Source organism: Lynx canadensis, chromosome D3 (assembly GCF_007474595.2).
Source record: "Lynx canadensis isolate LIC74 chromosome D3, mLynCan4.pri.v2, whole genome shotgun sequence".
Taxonomy (NCBI): Eukaryota; Metazoa; Chordata; class Mammalia; order Carnivora; family Felidae; genus Lynx; species Lynx canadensis.
In genome coordinates, this window is record NC_044314.2 from 27,692,349 (window position 1) to 27,705,875 (window position 13,527).

Consider the following 13,527-nt stretch of genomic DNA (forward strand, 5'->3'; position numbering starts at 1 on the left):
GTTGGAAACTTTTCTGGAAATGTCCAAGCTGGGCTTCTTGTTAGCACCTGTCCTTCTCAAGGTGTGGCTAGCAGGAGTTGGGATGCTGACAAGCTCCCATGTGTGACCTTACTTCCCTGTCCCTTTCCCCTCTCTCTAAGCCTCACCATATTTCAGGTACTCCATCAAAGTGCTCTCATGTCAGTCATTTATCTCTTGATGGTAATGAGCTTAAATCACAGTCTTCCTTCCTCAAAATGTATTTACATTTTCAGCTGAATTAATAATCGTGGAGTGAGATGCTGTTCCCTTTACTGAGGATTTCTGGCAACAGCCCCAGATAGATGAGACATCTGAGGGGAGGGGAATGGCATCTGGGGACTTTCCTTGCTTTTTTGAAACCCACTCAACAAGCAGTGTGGCCAAGAGGTTGGGAGAGCCAGCTCTGGCTGCTGACGGCCCAAGGCTCCATGTTTCCACTTACCTGCTGAGCCTGTAAGTTTCTTCACCTTTGCTTGTCTTCATTCATAACAACAGGGGACACCAGGGGGATTGTTATTGGCATTAATCATGTTGATAGCACCCACATGCCCACAGTAGGTGCTCAGTAAGCTGGCGGTTAATCAACAGTCGCGCCATGTAGGTGCTAGGCATTCTGGAATTGAACGAACTTCAGGAGTTCTGTCCTTAAGGAGCTTCCCTTCCTGTCAGGTAGAAGACACTTGTCCCTGTCTTTATTCTTCCAGATGATCCCATTGCTGTCCCAGCACCACAGACAATGAAGCTCTCCTGTGGCCCTTGGCACTCACCCAGAAGGCTCTCAGGCTTTGTAAACAAAGCTTGTTTCCTTCCTACAATTCCAGGGGACCCAGGCTACATGCACTCAGTTCTGATGCTATTTTCATTATCAGCCGCAAGAGGCACTTAGCACTCATAAGAGCGAGAACAGGGCTTAGAGGAACAATTTTCTAACTCTAGCCTTCTGGCACCAGACTCATGGCTAGCATTACCCCTTCAAACCATCACAGAGAGAAGCTGAGGGGAGTGGGAGGGACCAGCAGGGATCTCAAGGCTATTTGATAATTCTGTCTAATGTTCGAATCGCCCCGTAAACAGCATTAAAAAAAACAAAACGCACTAAAGGGATTTGAACATTGAAGAACCAAGTACTCGTGAGGATGGTAACATGATGATCTACGCAGTGGTCTGTGTTAAATGTAAAGATGTTAAAATGTAAAATAGCAAAGCAAGTGGACTACTGAGTGTTACTGGAAAGAGAAAGATGTTCCTCAGGGCCAAGAGTGAGAGAAGGGATTGAGCACAGAACCGAGGGGTACATCAGAGAAGAAATGCAGAAATGGGTACGGTACTGTCTTGTTTAAACAAAGCAAAGCCAAACCAATAACACGGCTACCGAAGCAAATGGTTAATGTTTTGAATGTTTGCTTCCTTGTGTGGCCACCACTCAACACAATCACAGACATACTGGAGTCACACCCGCTCCCCAACTTGCTTCTCACAACTACCACAAGGGTGAGCTCCTCTTAAGAGGAGGGAACAAAGGCTCCGGGTGGGAGAAGTGCCCCGACTGGCTGATGGTGGACAAGACTGGGACCCAGCCTCCTCCTGCTGAGCCCCCCTCTTCTGGGGAGCTGGAGGTCTGGGTCAAGGAAAGCAGTTTGTATCAGTGTTGGTGGTGGGTGGGAGGTGGGTGGAACCATGGAGATTTCTGTGCACCAGCTCTTTGCTCACTCACACCCTGGGTTTCTTTCTAGATCAGTCGGCTGGTGATTGGGCATGACAGCACAGGCATGCACGCCAGCTGGTTCCTCGGCAGTGTCCAGATCCGCGTGCCCCGCCAAGGCAAGCAGTACACCTTCCCTGCCAACCGCTGGCTGGACAAGAACCAAGCTGATGGGCGCCTGGAGGTGGAGCTCTATCCCAGTGAGGTCGTGGAGATCCAGAAATGTATGGAAGCAGCAGTGATGGGACCACCAGCATTGTTTCCCTGCAGGATGGGGTGTGGGGAAGGAGAAGGGACTGTGGGGTGACTTAACTTGATTCCAAGGGGGAGGCTTAGGGGAGATGATGGGGCTTCTGATTGCCTGTGGTGCCATGGTTCTAGGAGGGGAAAAGCGGCTCAAATTACAGATAGGGAAAGTGAGGACTCCATGGATGAAATATTTTTTTCTGGAATAAAGGCAGCAAATGATTCTATTAAGAAAAGTACATTCTCAGCCCTGTGTACAGGAGTTTGAGACATAGTCTGTGTCTTCTTCTGGGAAGACTGGCTGAGGAGATAAAGCTGTTTATTCATTTATTGAATAAGTATATATATTGACTGTTTCTCTGAGCCAGCACTGCCCTAGGCACAAAATAGGCGAAACTTGCCCTTGTGGAATTTACATTCTACCAGGGGAGGCAAACAATAAATATATAATACAATGCCAAGTAAGAGCTATGAAGAAAATGAAGCAGGATAGGATGTTAGTAATGACATGGAGGTGGGGGACTTTTTTGGACAGGATGACAACATCTCTGAATGAGGGTGAAGTTCACAGTGATCTCTCCTCAACTATCCTGTAGGTTTCTTGAGGGCTGTATCATATACACATGCTGTGTAATGGTACCTGCCACTGTGAAGAATCAACTCTTTCTCTTTTTAGAAGTTAGAACTTGATTTCCATCACAATAATACAGGTATTAGTTAATAAGATACATATTTTTAGAAAGCAGTAGTTCCCTTCTCCTTACCATCTCCCTTCTTCAAAGGTAACAATTGCTTTCACTTTCCCTCTGAAGTTTATCTCCATATTTTTAATAATTTGCTTGCCAATTCCTTGATTATTTTATTCATAGACATGAACTCTTGACTTCTTACAATGGAAGAGGAGGGTTTAGCTCTTTTAACACACATGAATGTGTGTATGTGTGTGTGTGTGTGTGTGTGTGTGTGTGTATGTGTGTGCATCCATTCCTCCCAGCCTTCAATAAAATTAAATCAGTATTCAATTTTTACATTATTATGACTATGTAAATATTATACATTCTGAAACACATACTGTATGATGATTCCATTTCAATTTTTGTACAACTCTTTGTTTTTTCTGGAGTTAATGATAGCCTCAGTTTTCATCTATATAGTTTTCTATATACCCATCTGTATTTCTATATACCCACCTATCTGTATTAGTTTGCTAGGGCTGCCATAAAAAAATACCACAGAATAGATGGCTTAAACAACAGAAATCTATTTTCTCACAGTTCCAGAAGCCAGAAGTCCACGACCAGGGTGTCAGCAGATCACATTTCTTCTGAGGCCTTTTCTTTGCCTTGCAAATAGCTGCCTTCTTGCTGCATGTTCACATGGTCTTTCCTTTAGGCATTTGCATGTCTGTGTCTTAGTATCTTCCTCTTATAAAGATACCAGTCATATAGGATTAGGGCCTCACTTTAATGACCATAATTGAACTTAATTTTCTCTTTAAAGGTCCTATCTCTAAGTCACATTCTGAGATACTAGGGGTTAGGACTTTAATACATGAATTTGCATTGGAGTACGAGACAATTCTCCCATAACATCATTTTATCTCCATCTCCCCAATAGAACTAAAATTCTTTTCATAATTCTGTTTCCTCTCTACCTCCTTCCGCTCACTCCTTGCCCCAAGACATTCCTTTAGGAACCTCTGTCCTCCTGCTCTCTAGGCTGCCATGAAGCTGTCCTTTTGGGACTTCCTTTTGCCCATCTTTTTGGAAATTCCTTTCTTTTTTGATTTCCTATTTCCTGGACTTCATGTCTTTCTCTTCTTTGGTTTCTTCCTTCTTTTCATTTCTACTGGATAGCTTCCTGAGAAAATGTGCATGGAAGAGAAAAGTTGAGACCTTGCATGTCTGGGAATGTCTCACAATTGATCAGGAATTTGGCTCATTATAGAATTCTTAGTTAGAATTCATTTTCCCTTAAAGTTTAGAAGGAATTATTCTACCATTTTCTAACTCCCAGTGTTGCAGTTTGGAAGTCTGATACCATTCTGTTATCCAACCCTTTAGGGTTTTTTCTCTCTAGAAGTTTTTAGGATCCTATTTTTATACCTGGCATTCTGAAATTTCATGATGTCCTCACTGCCTTTTGTGATCTTAGTTTCATCCATTACTCTGGATTCATCACGGGCTCCTTCTATGGAGAATTTTTTAATTCTGAGACTTTTATGGGTATTTCTTTAACAATTTCTAACTCTCTATCCTCTGTTTTCTTGGTAAGATGTTGCAATTCCTCTACTTTTCTTACCTTTCTATCATTTGTTATTTTGTTCTTGAGAAATTTCCTCTATTGTTCTTATGAGCTGTCCTTGACTTTATCCTTACTATGGACTATTTTATTTCAGCTACCACATGTTGATTTCCAATAGCTGGTTCTTGCTCTCTGAATGGTCATTTTTATCATAGTTTTGTGTAATTCTGGCTGCCTATTGCTCTAGGATCTGACAGAGGGAATGAGGTTGTGGGTTCTGTCCATTCAGAATGCCAGCTTTTACTGAATCCCCCCATTGTGCAAATGCTTGCCTACCCTCACTCCCAGCTGATCCTGGTATCTCTAGTTCAACTTCTTTAGGCTCTCAGCCAGTCCTCTTATTTTCTGCCCCAAATCTCTCATATTGCTATGGTAATGGAAGAGCCCCCATCTTGTTGAAAATAACAATCTTACCTTGAAAATAAAAATCACAATATCATCTTATGGCATTTCTGGGAGGGTAAGTCTTAACAGTAGTCGCTGAAAAACCATGATCCCATAGTTCTGGAAGACATCTCCCTCATCGTCAGAAATGGTGCACACCTAGTGGTGCACACCTCTAACACATTTCCACCCTCTAACTACTTACTAACGTATTACTTCAGGACACAGCTCTCTCTGGGTGTAGATGTATCTGTCGATGTCGTCTGAAAGGTGCATATATTTAAATAAAAATTATAATTTCAGGGGTCCCTGGCTGGCTCAGTTGGTAGAGCATGCAACCCTTGATCTTGGGGTCATGAGTTCAAGCCCCATGTTAATGTATGTATTTTAAGAAAAGAAAGAAAGAAAGAAAATTCTAATTTCAGTCCCTTGTCCTTTACTGAACATAAGGAAGCCTTTGCTTCTTTCCACTCCGTGGTGTCTGCCCAGGGGCCGGCAGACAGCAGTGAGTGCTCACTGGTGTATTAACGACTCCTCATGCCTGGCTCCGGAAGTCGCGTGTGGTACAGTGGATCACTGGGCTCTGGAGTCTGATTGCTTGAGTTTGCCATTTCGGCCACCCACTCAATTCCTTTAAGCCTCAATTTGTCAGCCTGCAAAATGGCACTGATAGTCCTCATCTCGATGCTGCGGAGAGGGTTAGATGAGATGGTGCCTGTGAAGCACCAGGCGTGGCACAGGGTCAGGAATGTTGGCTTTGCTGCTATCACTGCTATTATTAATATTACCGAATGTCCTGTTTTCTCCCCACATGCCCACCCAGTGGTCCATTATGAGGTTGAGGTTTGGACGGGGGATGTGGGCGGTGCAGGCACCACTGCCCGAGTCTACGTGCAGATCTATGGCGAGGACGGCAAGACAGAAGTGCTCTTCCTGTCCAGCCGCTCGAAAGTTTTTGAGCGGGCATCCAAGGACACGTTCCAGGTGTGTGTGGGTAAGGCAGCAGGAGTGCCCACAGAGGGCCAGGGGATGCCCCAAAATGAAGGGATTGGACTAGCTCAGCGGTTCTTGTCCCTGGCTTCTTAGAATCACCTGGAGAGCTTTAAGAAAAAAAAAAAAAGTGCTGCCTGGCCCACATTCGGATCAGTTAAGTCAGAACCTCTATGGTGGGATGCGTTTTCGGGGTATGCTTCTGAAAGCTCTGCCGGGAGGCTAACAAGCTGCCAATTCCGAGAACCGCTGGAGTAGATGATTCTAATTTGACAAAATATGTCCTGAAGCCCTGGTTACTGCATCCACTGCCAGCCTGTGATTGTACAGCTCTCTCCGCCTGTGGGCAGGGCCACACTTCGAGGCAGGATCTGGGGAGGAGCCTCCTGGCTGCGTTCTCGATGCCCCAGGATTCTGTACTTCCCTTTGAGTAGAGAAGAAAAAGATGAGAATGTGAGCATGTTGTTGGCAGGGGAGGAGAATGCAGGTGTAATGCCCTGTGGGGGACACATGAATGTTTCCTGTGGGATACTAGTGCGTGTGAGTGAGTGTGTGTGTGTGTGTGTGTAAGCAGGTATGTGTGTGCAGGGAGCATATTCATGCTGGGAGCTCTGTGTGTGTTTGTGAGCCTCAGGTCACTTGGCCCTCGGCAAAGAGTCCTACCCCAGTGCCCGGCAGGGTCTGATTGAGCTGGGTCAGGGCATATGGAACGTTGGTGCTGGAGGGCCAACCCCCCATAACACTGCTGAGAAGGTAGAGGCCCTAGCATTTCACCTCTCTGAGCCTCAGATCCTTCCTCAGTTCAAACCTAGCCTTAGAGTGCCTCCCTAGCCTGCTTCGAAGTCCTTAGAAGGGTCAAAACGGTGAAGGTCAGGGAATGTACTCAGGAAATTGTGGCCAGTTGTGGGGGTGGAACAGAGCAGAGCGTCTTCCAATGCCAGCATGCTGTGTGGCTGGAAGTGATGCGGTCATGAATGCGGTCATGGGAGATGCATGGGTGCTGAGAAGACAGATGTGGGAAGAGGGGATGGTGAGCAGGCCCAACTGGAGAGGTTGAGGGCAGGGATGCTCTGACTTGGAAAATGCTGGGGAGGAGATCTAATGTGCTGAAGAACGAACTTACCAGGCCCAGAGCCCATCCCCTAAGTAGCTGAGAGGGAAAAATGCCTCTCCTTCAGGGCTCCTGGGCTCTCATTTTGGCTGATAACTTTCTCACAAAGGTGGTTTTGGCCTACATTGTGGCTTCATGAACAGAGTCAGAAGACCTGAGTTCTCATCTAGGCCTGGACTCCAGTTATGGGGCACTGAGAAACTCAGGTCCCCAGTCACCAGGACACATGTGGGAAAATTGGTGGCACCAGGCTTTGAAAAGTGTCAGACACCCAGAAGGGGCCCATCAGAATGGGGAACAGAGTGGCTCAACCAGCAGGTACCCCATGTGGACCCTCCCCTGAGCTCTGTGGGGCTAGACCTCACTGCAGGGTGAGGCTTAGAACAGAGTAAGGAGATCGAAGGCCGAGGACCTAATCTTCTGAAGAAAAGCTAAAGCTAAATCCATCCATGCTCTGCCAGACCGTGCCGGAGAGAAGCAAGAAAGAACAGTCCCTGTCTTTTTTTTTTTTTTTTTTTTTTCAACGTTTATTTATTTTTGGGACAGAGAGAGACAGAGCATGAACGGGGGAGGGGCAGAGAGAGAGGGAGACACAGAATCGGAAACAGGCTCCAGGCTCTGAGCCATCAGCCCAGAGCCCGACGCGGGGCTCGAACTCACGGACCGCGAGATCGTGACCTGGCTGAAGTCGGACGCTTAACCGACTGCGCCACCCAGGCGCCCCGACAGTCCCTGTCTTAAGTAATTCCCCGTTCAGGTGGGCGGGGAGCAGCTCATGTGGACAGGGAGGGCATCCAGGACAGACCAGAACCACGGCCAAGGTCTGGGCTCCCTCTGCACTGCCAGGGAAAGAAGCCTGTGCTGGGGGAGACGCCTGGGGTCCCTGGGGACATGGGGGAGGGGGTTGGGTGCATTTTTGAAAAATAACACTGTTTTCTTGCTCATTACATACAAAAGTTGTATATGATTCATGCTGAAAAAAACTTTGGAAAGAGAATGCTGAAAAGCACAAACTGAAAAGGAAAGTAGTAACAAGGTTCAGGAAATGGAATGAATGGATTTTCTTGAAGGCAGAGGAAGGAATAAAGGCGCTCTGGGTGAGGGGAGTACATGAACAGAGGTGTGGAACCAGGAGTGACAGGAATGAGTGCGATGTGCATGTGTGTGTGTGTGCATGTGTGGATGTGGGGCGGGGTGAAGGGAGAGAGGCAGGGAGACCATCCTGACCACGACCCAGGGGTTAGAAGGAAGTAAGTGTGGGTGGAAGGAGGGGCTGCAAGAGGTCCTGGAAGGCCGGCCGAACAAGCAGGCTGAGAGAGAGGGAGCTGGTGGAAGCTTGTGAGCTCGAGGCCCCGGGCCTCCCCACCGGGGCTCCGCACACAGGCCCAGGCCTGGCTGCACAGGGGAGGCGGGGAGGACACCAGGGGCACCCCCAGCCACTGCCCTGCGCTTTGCACAGCTAGAGGCGGCGGACGTGGGTGAGGTCTTCAAGATCCGGCTGGGGCACACGGGCGAAGGCTTCGGACCCAGCTGGTTCGTGGACACGCTGTGGCTGCGGCACCTGGTGGTGCGGGAGGTGGAGCTCACGCCCGAGGAGGAGGCCCGGAAGAAGAAAGAGAAGGACAGGCTGCGGCAGCTGCTCAAGAAGGAGCGGCTGAAGGCCAAGCTGCAGAGGAAGAAGAAGAAGAAGAAGAAGGGTAGCGACGAGGAGGACGAGGGGGACGAGGAGGAGGAGTCCTCGTCGGAGGAGTCCTCGTCTGAGGAGGAGGAGGAGGAGGAGACCGAGGAGGAGGAGGAAGAGGAGGAGTTTGGGCCGGGGATGCAGGAGGTGATTGAGGAGTACAAGTTCGAAGCCCACCGCTGGCTGGCCCGGGGCAAGGAGGACAATGAACTTGTCGTGGAGCTGGTGCCGGCAGGCCGGCCGGGTCCTGAGCGTAAGCCCGAGGAGGGGTGTGCAGGTCCGCTGAAGGGGGCCCAGTGAAGGGGGGTGTCTAGCTCGCCAGTCACGTGGCTGCCCCATAGCGGGGCACCCGTCATGGTTCCCAAGTGGGTCTCCTGACCTGTGACAGGCCTCTGCCTGGGGTTAGCTCTGCCCCCTCGGGCGGCTCTCGGGGAGCCTGGATGTAGCTCGCGATGACTGAAAGTGGGACGTAACGTAGGAGGGCGGCCAAGGGCGTCTCCCCTTGACTCTCAGGCTCCTGGGCCTCATGGCAAAGAAAAGTCTTGAGCAGTGGGGAGGGATAGGTTCTTTCCAGGTTAGTGCAGATGTGGAGGAATCTGTAGGTCCTTCCCGCTCCCACGAGCTGGCTGGATCCGAGAGGCTGAGCCTCAGGTCCACCCTGAGGCCTAGGTGTCCTCAATGCCACGTTTTTCTCTGTCCACAGCCAACACCTATGAGGTCCAGGTAATCACGGGGAATGTGCCCAAGGCCGGCACCGATGCCAATGTCTACCTGACCATCTACGGGGAGGAGTACGGGGACACAGGCGAGCGGCCCCTGAAGAAGTCGGACAAGTCCAACAAGTTTGAGCAGGGCCAGGTAGAGTGGGGGCTCTCTGGCCCTTGCGTGGGTGGTGGCGACTGCTGGTTCCGGAGGCCACACCCCCACCAGCACGGTGTCCAGCAGGGTGCTTTGTTGAGTCTACCCAGATGTAATCGAAGCGGTTCCTCTGTGAGCTCCGGCGCCTTGTGGTGGGGGGCATAAGATAGGCCGGGGAGGGGAGCGTCGAGCACCACGAAGCCCACAGGAACTGACCAGAGATATTACAGGTAGCAGACGCTCAGGCGCTGAGGGGGTGGAGCAGGGGGGTTCAAGGAGGAAGTGCCGACGGCGCTTTGGGGAAAACATGGTAGGAAGGAGAGCTGTACACAGGGCCATGGTGGGTGAGTGTGGGATGGGTGCCCACGATTACCGTGAGAGGTGTTCCCCGAGGATGGGTCCGGGGACAGAGATGTGGGGTGGAAATCTAGAAGGCCCAGCTCAAGGACAGGGAGTCTTCCCACTGTGCTGTGTTAACGCTGAGCCAGGGGGCGCACTGCCCCTGGGAAGCTTGATGAGCCCAGTTAAGGGGGGTGGGGCATGAGAGCCTTGAAAGAAGGTTGAGAAGCCTGGACTCAGTCCTGGTCCTGCCTTAGCGGGAGCCACGAAGGCTTTTGAGCGGTGAGAGAAATGCACGCACACCCCTCTTCCAGGTATCGTGGGGAGAGTGTGAAAAATCCAGCTGTCATCTTTGTCCTTCAAGATGTTACAATATTCTCTGGCTGGAAGACTGTCCCCAGCTCACCTTTCTCATTCCTGCCCCTGATCCCAAAGCCACATTTCCTCATCCACACAGAGGAAGAAGAGAAACCAAACCCATGAAAGTACTTCTGGGCTCCTCTGATTTCTTTCAGAGGCTGCCTGCTTTTTCTTTCAACACTGCCTTGCCATGACTTGAGGTTTAGGGTTTGTTTCCATAGCCACTATGATCCTGGATTGGAAGAAAACTGTCCTAGAGGACGTAACTGGTACAATGGATGAAATTTGAATATGGGCTTGTATGTTAGATAATAGTATTGTGTCGATAGTATTGTGTTTCCTGAGTTTGGTAATTGTCCTGGGATTACATGAGAATCACCTGTTCTTAGGAAAGCTATGATGAAGAATTCAGAGGTGAAGAATCATGGTATCTGCCATTTACTTTTAAACGTTTCAGAAAAATGATAGCAAAAGAGAGAGGGAAAGCAAATATTGCAAAATGTAGGTGAAGGGCATATAAAATTTCATTGTATTGTTTCTGCAAATTTTCTGTAGACTTGATTGTTTTTCAATATAAAGAATTTAAGAAGTTACAGCCAAGAGGAATCCCTTATCAGGTCCCGATGTCGCCTGCCTCCTGCAGTGCAGACGCGTATATTGGGCTACACGCACGGCCTTCCTACTCACATGGTGAGGGAGTGCAAGTCTCCTGTTCCTGCGAATCACTTTGGATTTACACTTTGAATTCTGTAAATCACCTTGGATTTGCACTTTGGCTCATCCCAGGTGCTTAGAATGCGTGGCTGAAGGGGCTTATGCACACATGTGCACGCATAGCACAGGGTTTCAGCACACACCCAACAACGGGCCCTCCACGGGCGCACACACACACACACACACACACACCCCACAACACAAACGTGGGCGGCCAGCCCACCTGCCTTCTCCTCTGCCCCTCACGGTCACCTTCCTGGCCTTCCCACTCCTCCTGCCACCCTTTGGGACACAGAGTGAAAAGACCCCTGGTGTGGGCAGGTTATAAAAGAGTGCAGATCACACACAGTCAACTGGCTGCCACAGGTTTCCACACCCCTTTCCCTCAATGGTTTGGGTCTCCCTGCCGGCCCCAGGATCCCCCAGGTGCTGATGTGTAGGGGGGGTGGGGCGCACCATGTCTCGGGGCGGGGGGGCATCCCTCTGAGTGCTTCTCTGGCCCTTCCCAGACAGATACCTTCACCATCTATGCTATTGACTTGGGGGCTCTGACCAAGATTCGGATTCGCCATGACAACTCGGGCAACAGACCGGGCTGGTTCCTGGACAGAATAGACATCACCGACATGAACAATGAAGTCACGTGAGTGGGGCTTGAGGAGAGGGGGGGGATGGCCATGCCTGCTTCTTAGTCCTGGGAAGAGGGCTGAGGGTGGGGTGGTTGGGATGTCTGAGGCTGGGGCGGGGTGGTGGCTGTATGTTAGTTTGGCTCCTGTGGCTGGCTGGGTGGGCACTGCCTCTCTCTCTCCCCTCTCACTGGGCAGCCCCCTGGAGTTCCTGCCCTGGCAGGTGACAGGACCTCCAATCTAGTTCTTGAGATCCATCAGTTCAGAAGGTCGGGTTTCCTGTCCCTGTCAGACCTCCACTGGCCTAGTCTCCATGCCTAGACTTAGTCACTCATCCGTGTCTCCACATATGAAGCGGCTTCCAGTACAATGTTTTAATGTTCTAGACCAGGGGTAAGCACACTTTTTCTCTAAGGGCCAGATAGGAAATATTTTAGGCTTTGGGGCCATTTGGTCTCTGTCATAATTGATCTGTTTGACTTTGCAGCAGGGAAGCAGCCACAGGTGATACTTGGTGGATGTGGCCGTGTTCCAATAAAACTTTATTCGTGAACGCTGAAACTTGAATTTCATGTCATTTTCACATGTCACAAAATAACAGTGTTCCTTAGATTTTCTTTTTTTCAGCCATTTTAAAAATGTAAAATTCAGGGGTACCTGTGTGGCTAAGTCGATTAAGCGTCCGACTCTTGGTTTTGGCTCAGGTCGTGATCTCGAGGTTCGTGGGTTTGTGCCCCACAATAGGCTCTGTGCTGACAGGGTGGAGCCTGCTTGGGATTCTCTCTCTCCCTCTGCCTCTCAAAATAAATAAACTTAAGACAATGTAAAATTCATGCTTAGTTTCTGGGATGTACATAAACAGGTGAGTGGGCCACATTTGGCCCACAGGCCATAGTTTGCTGGCCCCTGCTCAGGATTCCCAGCTACCACCAGGAGCTAGGTTGAGGAAGGCATATTATCCTCCTGACAGGTGAAGGAACCATGCCCCAAGGAGGTGAAGCCGCCACACCCCCAGAGCCCATTCATACCAGAGCCAAGGTCAGAACTCCAGACCATCAATGATGAGTCTGGTGCGTCTCCATCATTAGGCCCCATTGCCTCTTGAGCAAAAGGGGCCACGGAGCAATAGACATGAAAAAAGGCTGGAGGTGTGATGGGGGGGGGGTGCAGGGGGAGACAGAGAGGAAGGCAGGCAAGATCCTGAGTGTGTTGTAGGGCTGCTGAGTGCCCGCCAGTGTCTGGAATGTAGCGGGCACCCAATAAACAAACATACGTTGACTTAACTTCTTGGTCTGCAGTCTGGTGTCTCTTAGAGCAAGCCCTCTTCTTGGGCTACTCTCTGTGCAGGGCAAGGGGTGAGGAGGCTCACCCCATCTCCCACCTCCACCCCACCCCACCAGCCCAAGAGACTGCCTCAGATGGGGACACCAAAGCACACCTCTCACATGGCCTGGTGTCCTGGCTTTCCGTGAGGTCATTGTGACGGCAGAGAAGGGCAGTGGGACAACACTGTGGCCAGGAACCAGGGTCCTGAGCTGTGGTAGTCCTCTCTCAGAAACTTGCCAGGTCACCCTGAACTAAGTGCTCCGTTCTAGAACTAAGTGCTAATGAATGGGCTTTCATTCACTCTTCTGATAAATAGGCTTAATGATGTCAGCCCAGCTTACTTCTCAAGATGTTCTGAAAATCTAAGGCATTTAAGCTGGAAAAGGATAAAGTAGTGGCAAAAACAGAAGGACAGGAACAGACCAAATATCCCTGGCTTCCCCTTAGAGCTCCGTTAGGGTCAGTTAACTCTGTTCCATTGATTTGACATTTCTGGGCCAGCCCAACAATTTGTAAATTATTGTAGCCTTATAATCTATTTTAATATCTGTCAGTACTTGTCCTTTTTCATTATTCTTTAAAAATATTAGCTTTTCTTGCCTTTTCAAATCAAGACATTAAGTGATTTGAAGAAAAAAAATCCCGTTGGAATGTTGATGGTTATGCCATTAATCGTATGTGTGGAGAATTGTGTATTTAGAATATTAAGTGCTGCCCCAGGAGCGCATTTCCATTTATCCAATTGTTCCTTCTGGTATCCCAGTGATGCTTTACAATTTTCTATAGTCGTACTAAGTTTATGCCTAAATATTTTCTATTTTTATCGCTCTCGTGAATGGTATCCTCTCGTTCCCCATCCCCTTTC

The 13,527-nt window shown here is 49.4% G+C and overlaps 1 protein-coding gene across 1 annotated transcript in view; it reads left to right on the forward strand.

Moving 5' to 3' along the window:
- Nucleotides 1–13,527, forward strand: part of LOXHD1 (lipoxygenase homology domains 1) — a 164,620-nt gene that overhangs the window by 87,991 nt on the left and 63,102 nt on the right. The window contains 5 exon segments of the mRNA XM_036064316.1: nt 1,755–1,947; nt 5,481–5,641; nt 8,218–8,692; nt 9,143–9,297; nt 11,220–11,353. Coding sequence (XP_035920209.1) covers nt 1,755–1,947; nt 5,481–5,641; nt 8,218–8,692; nt 9,143–9,297; nt 11,220–11,353 — 1,118 coding nt within the window.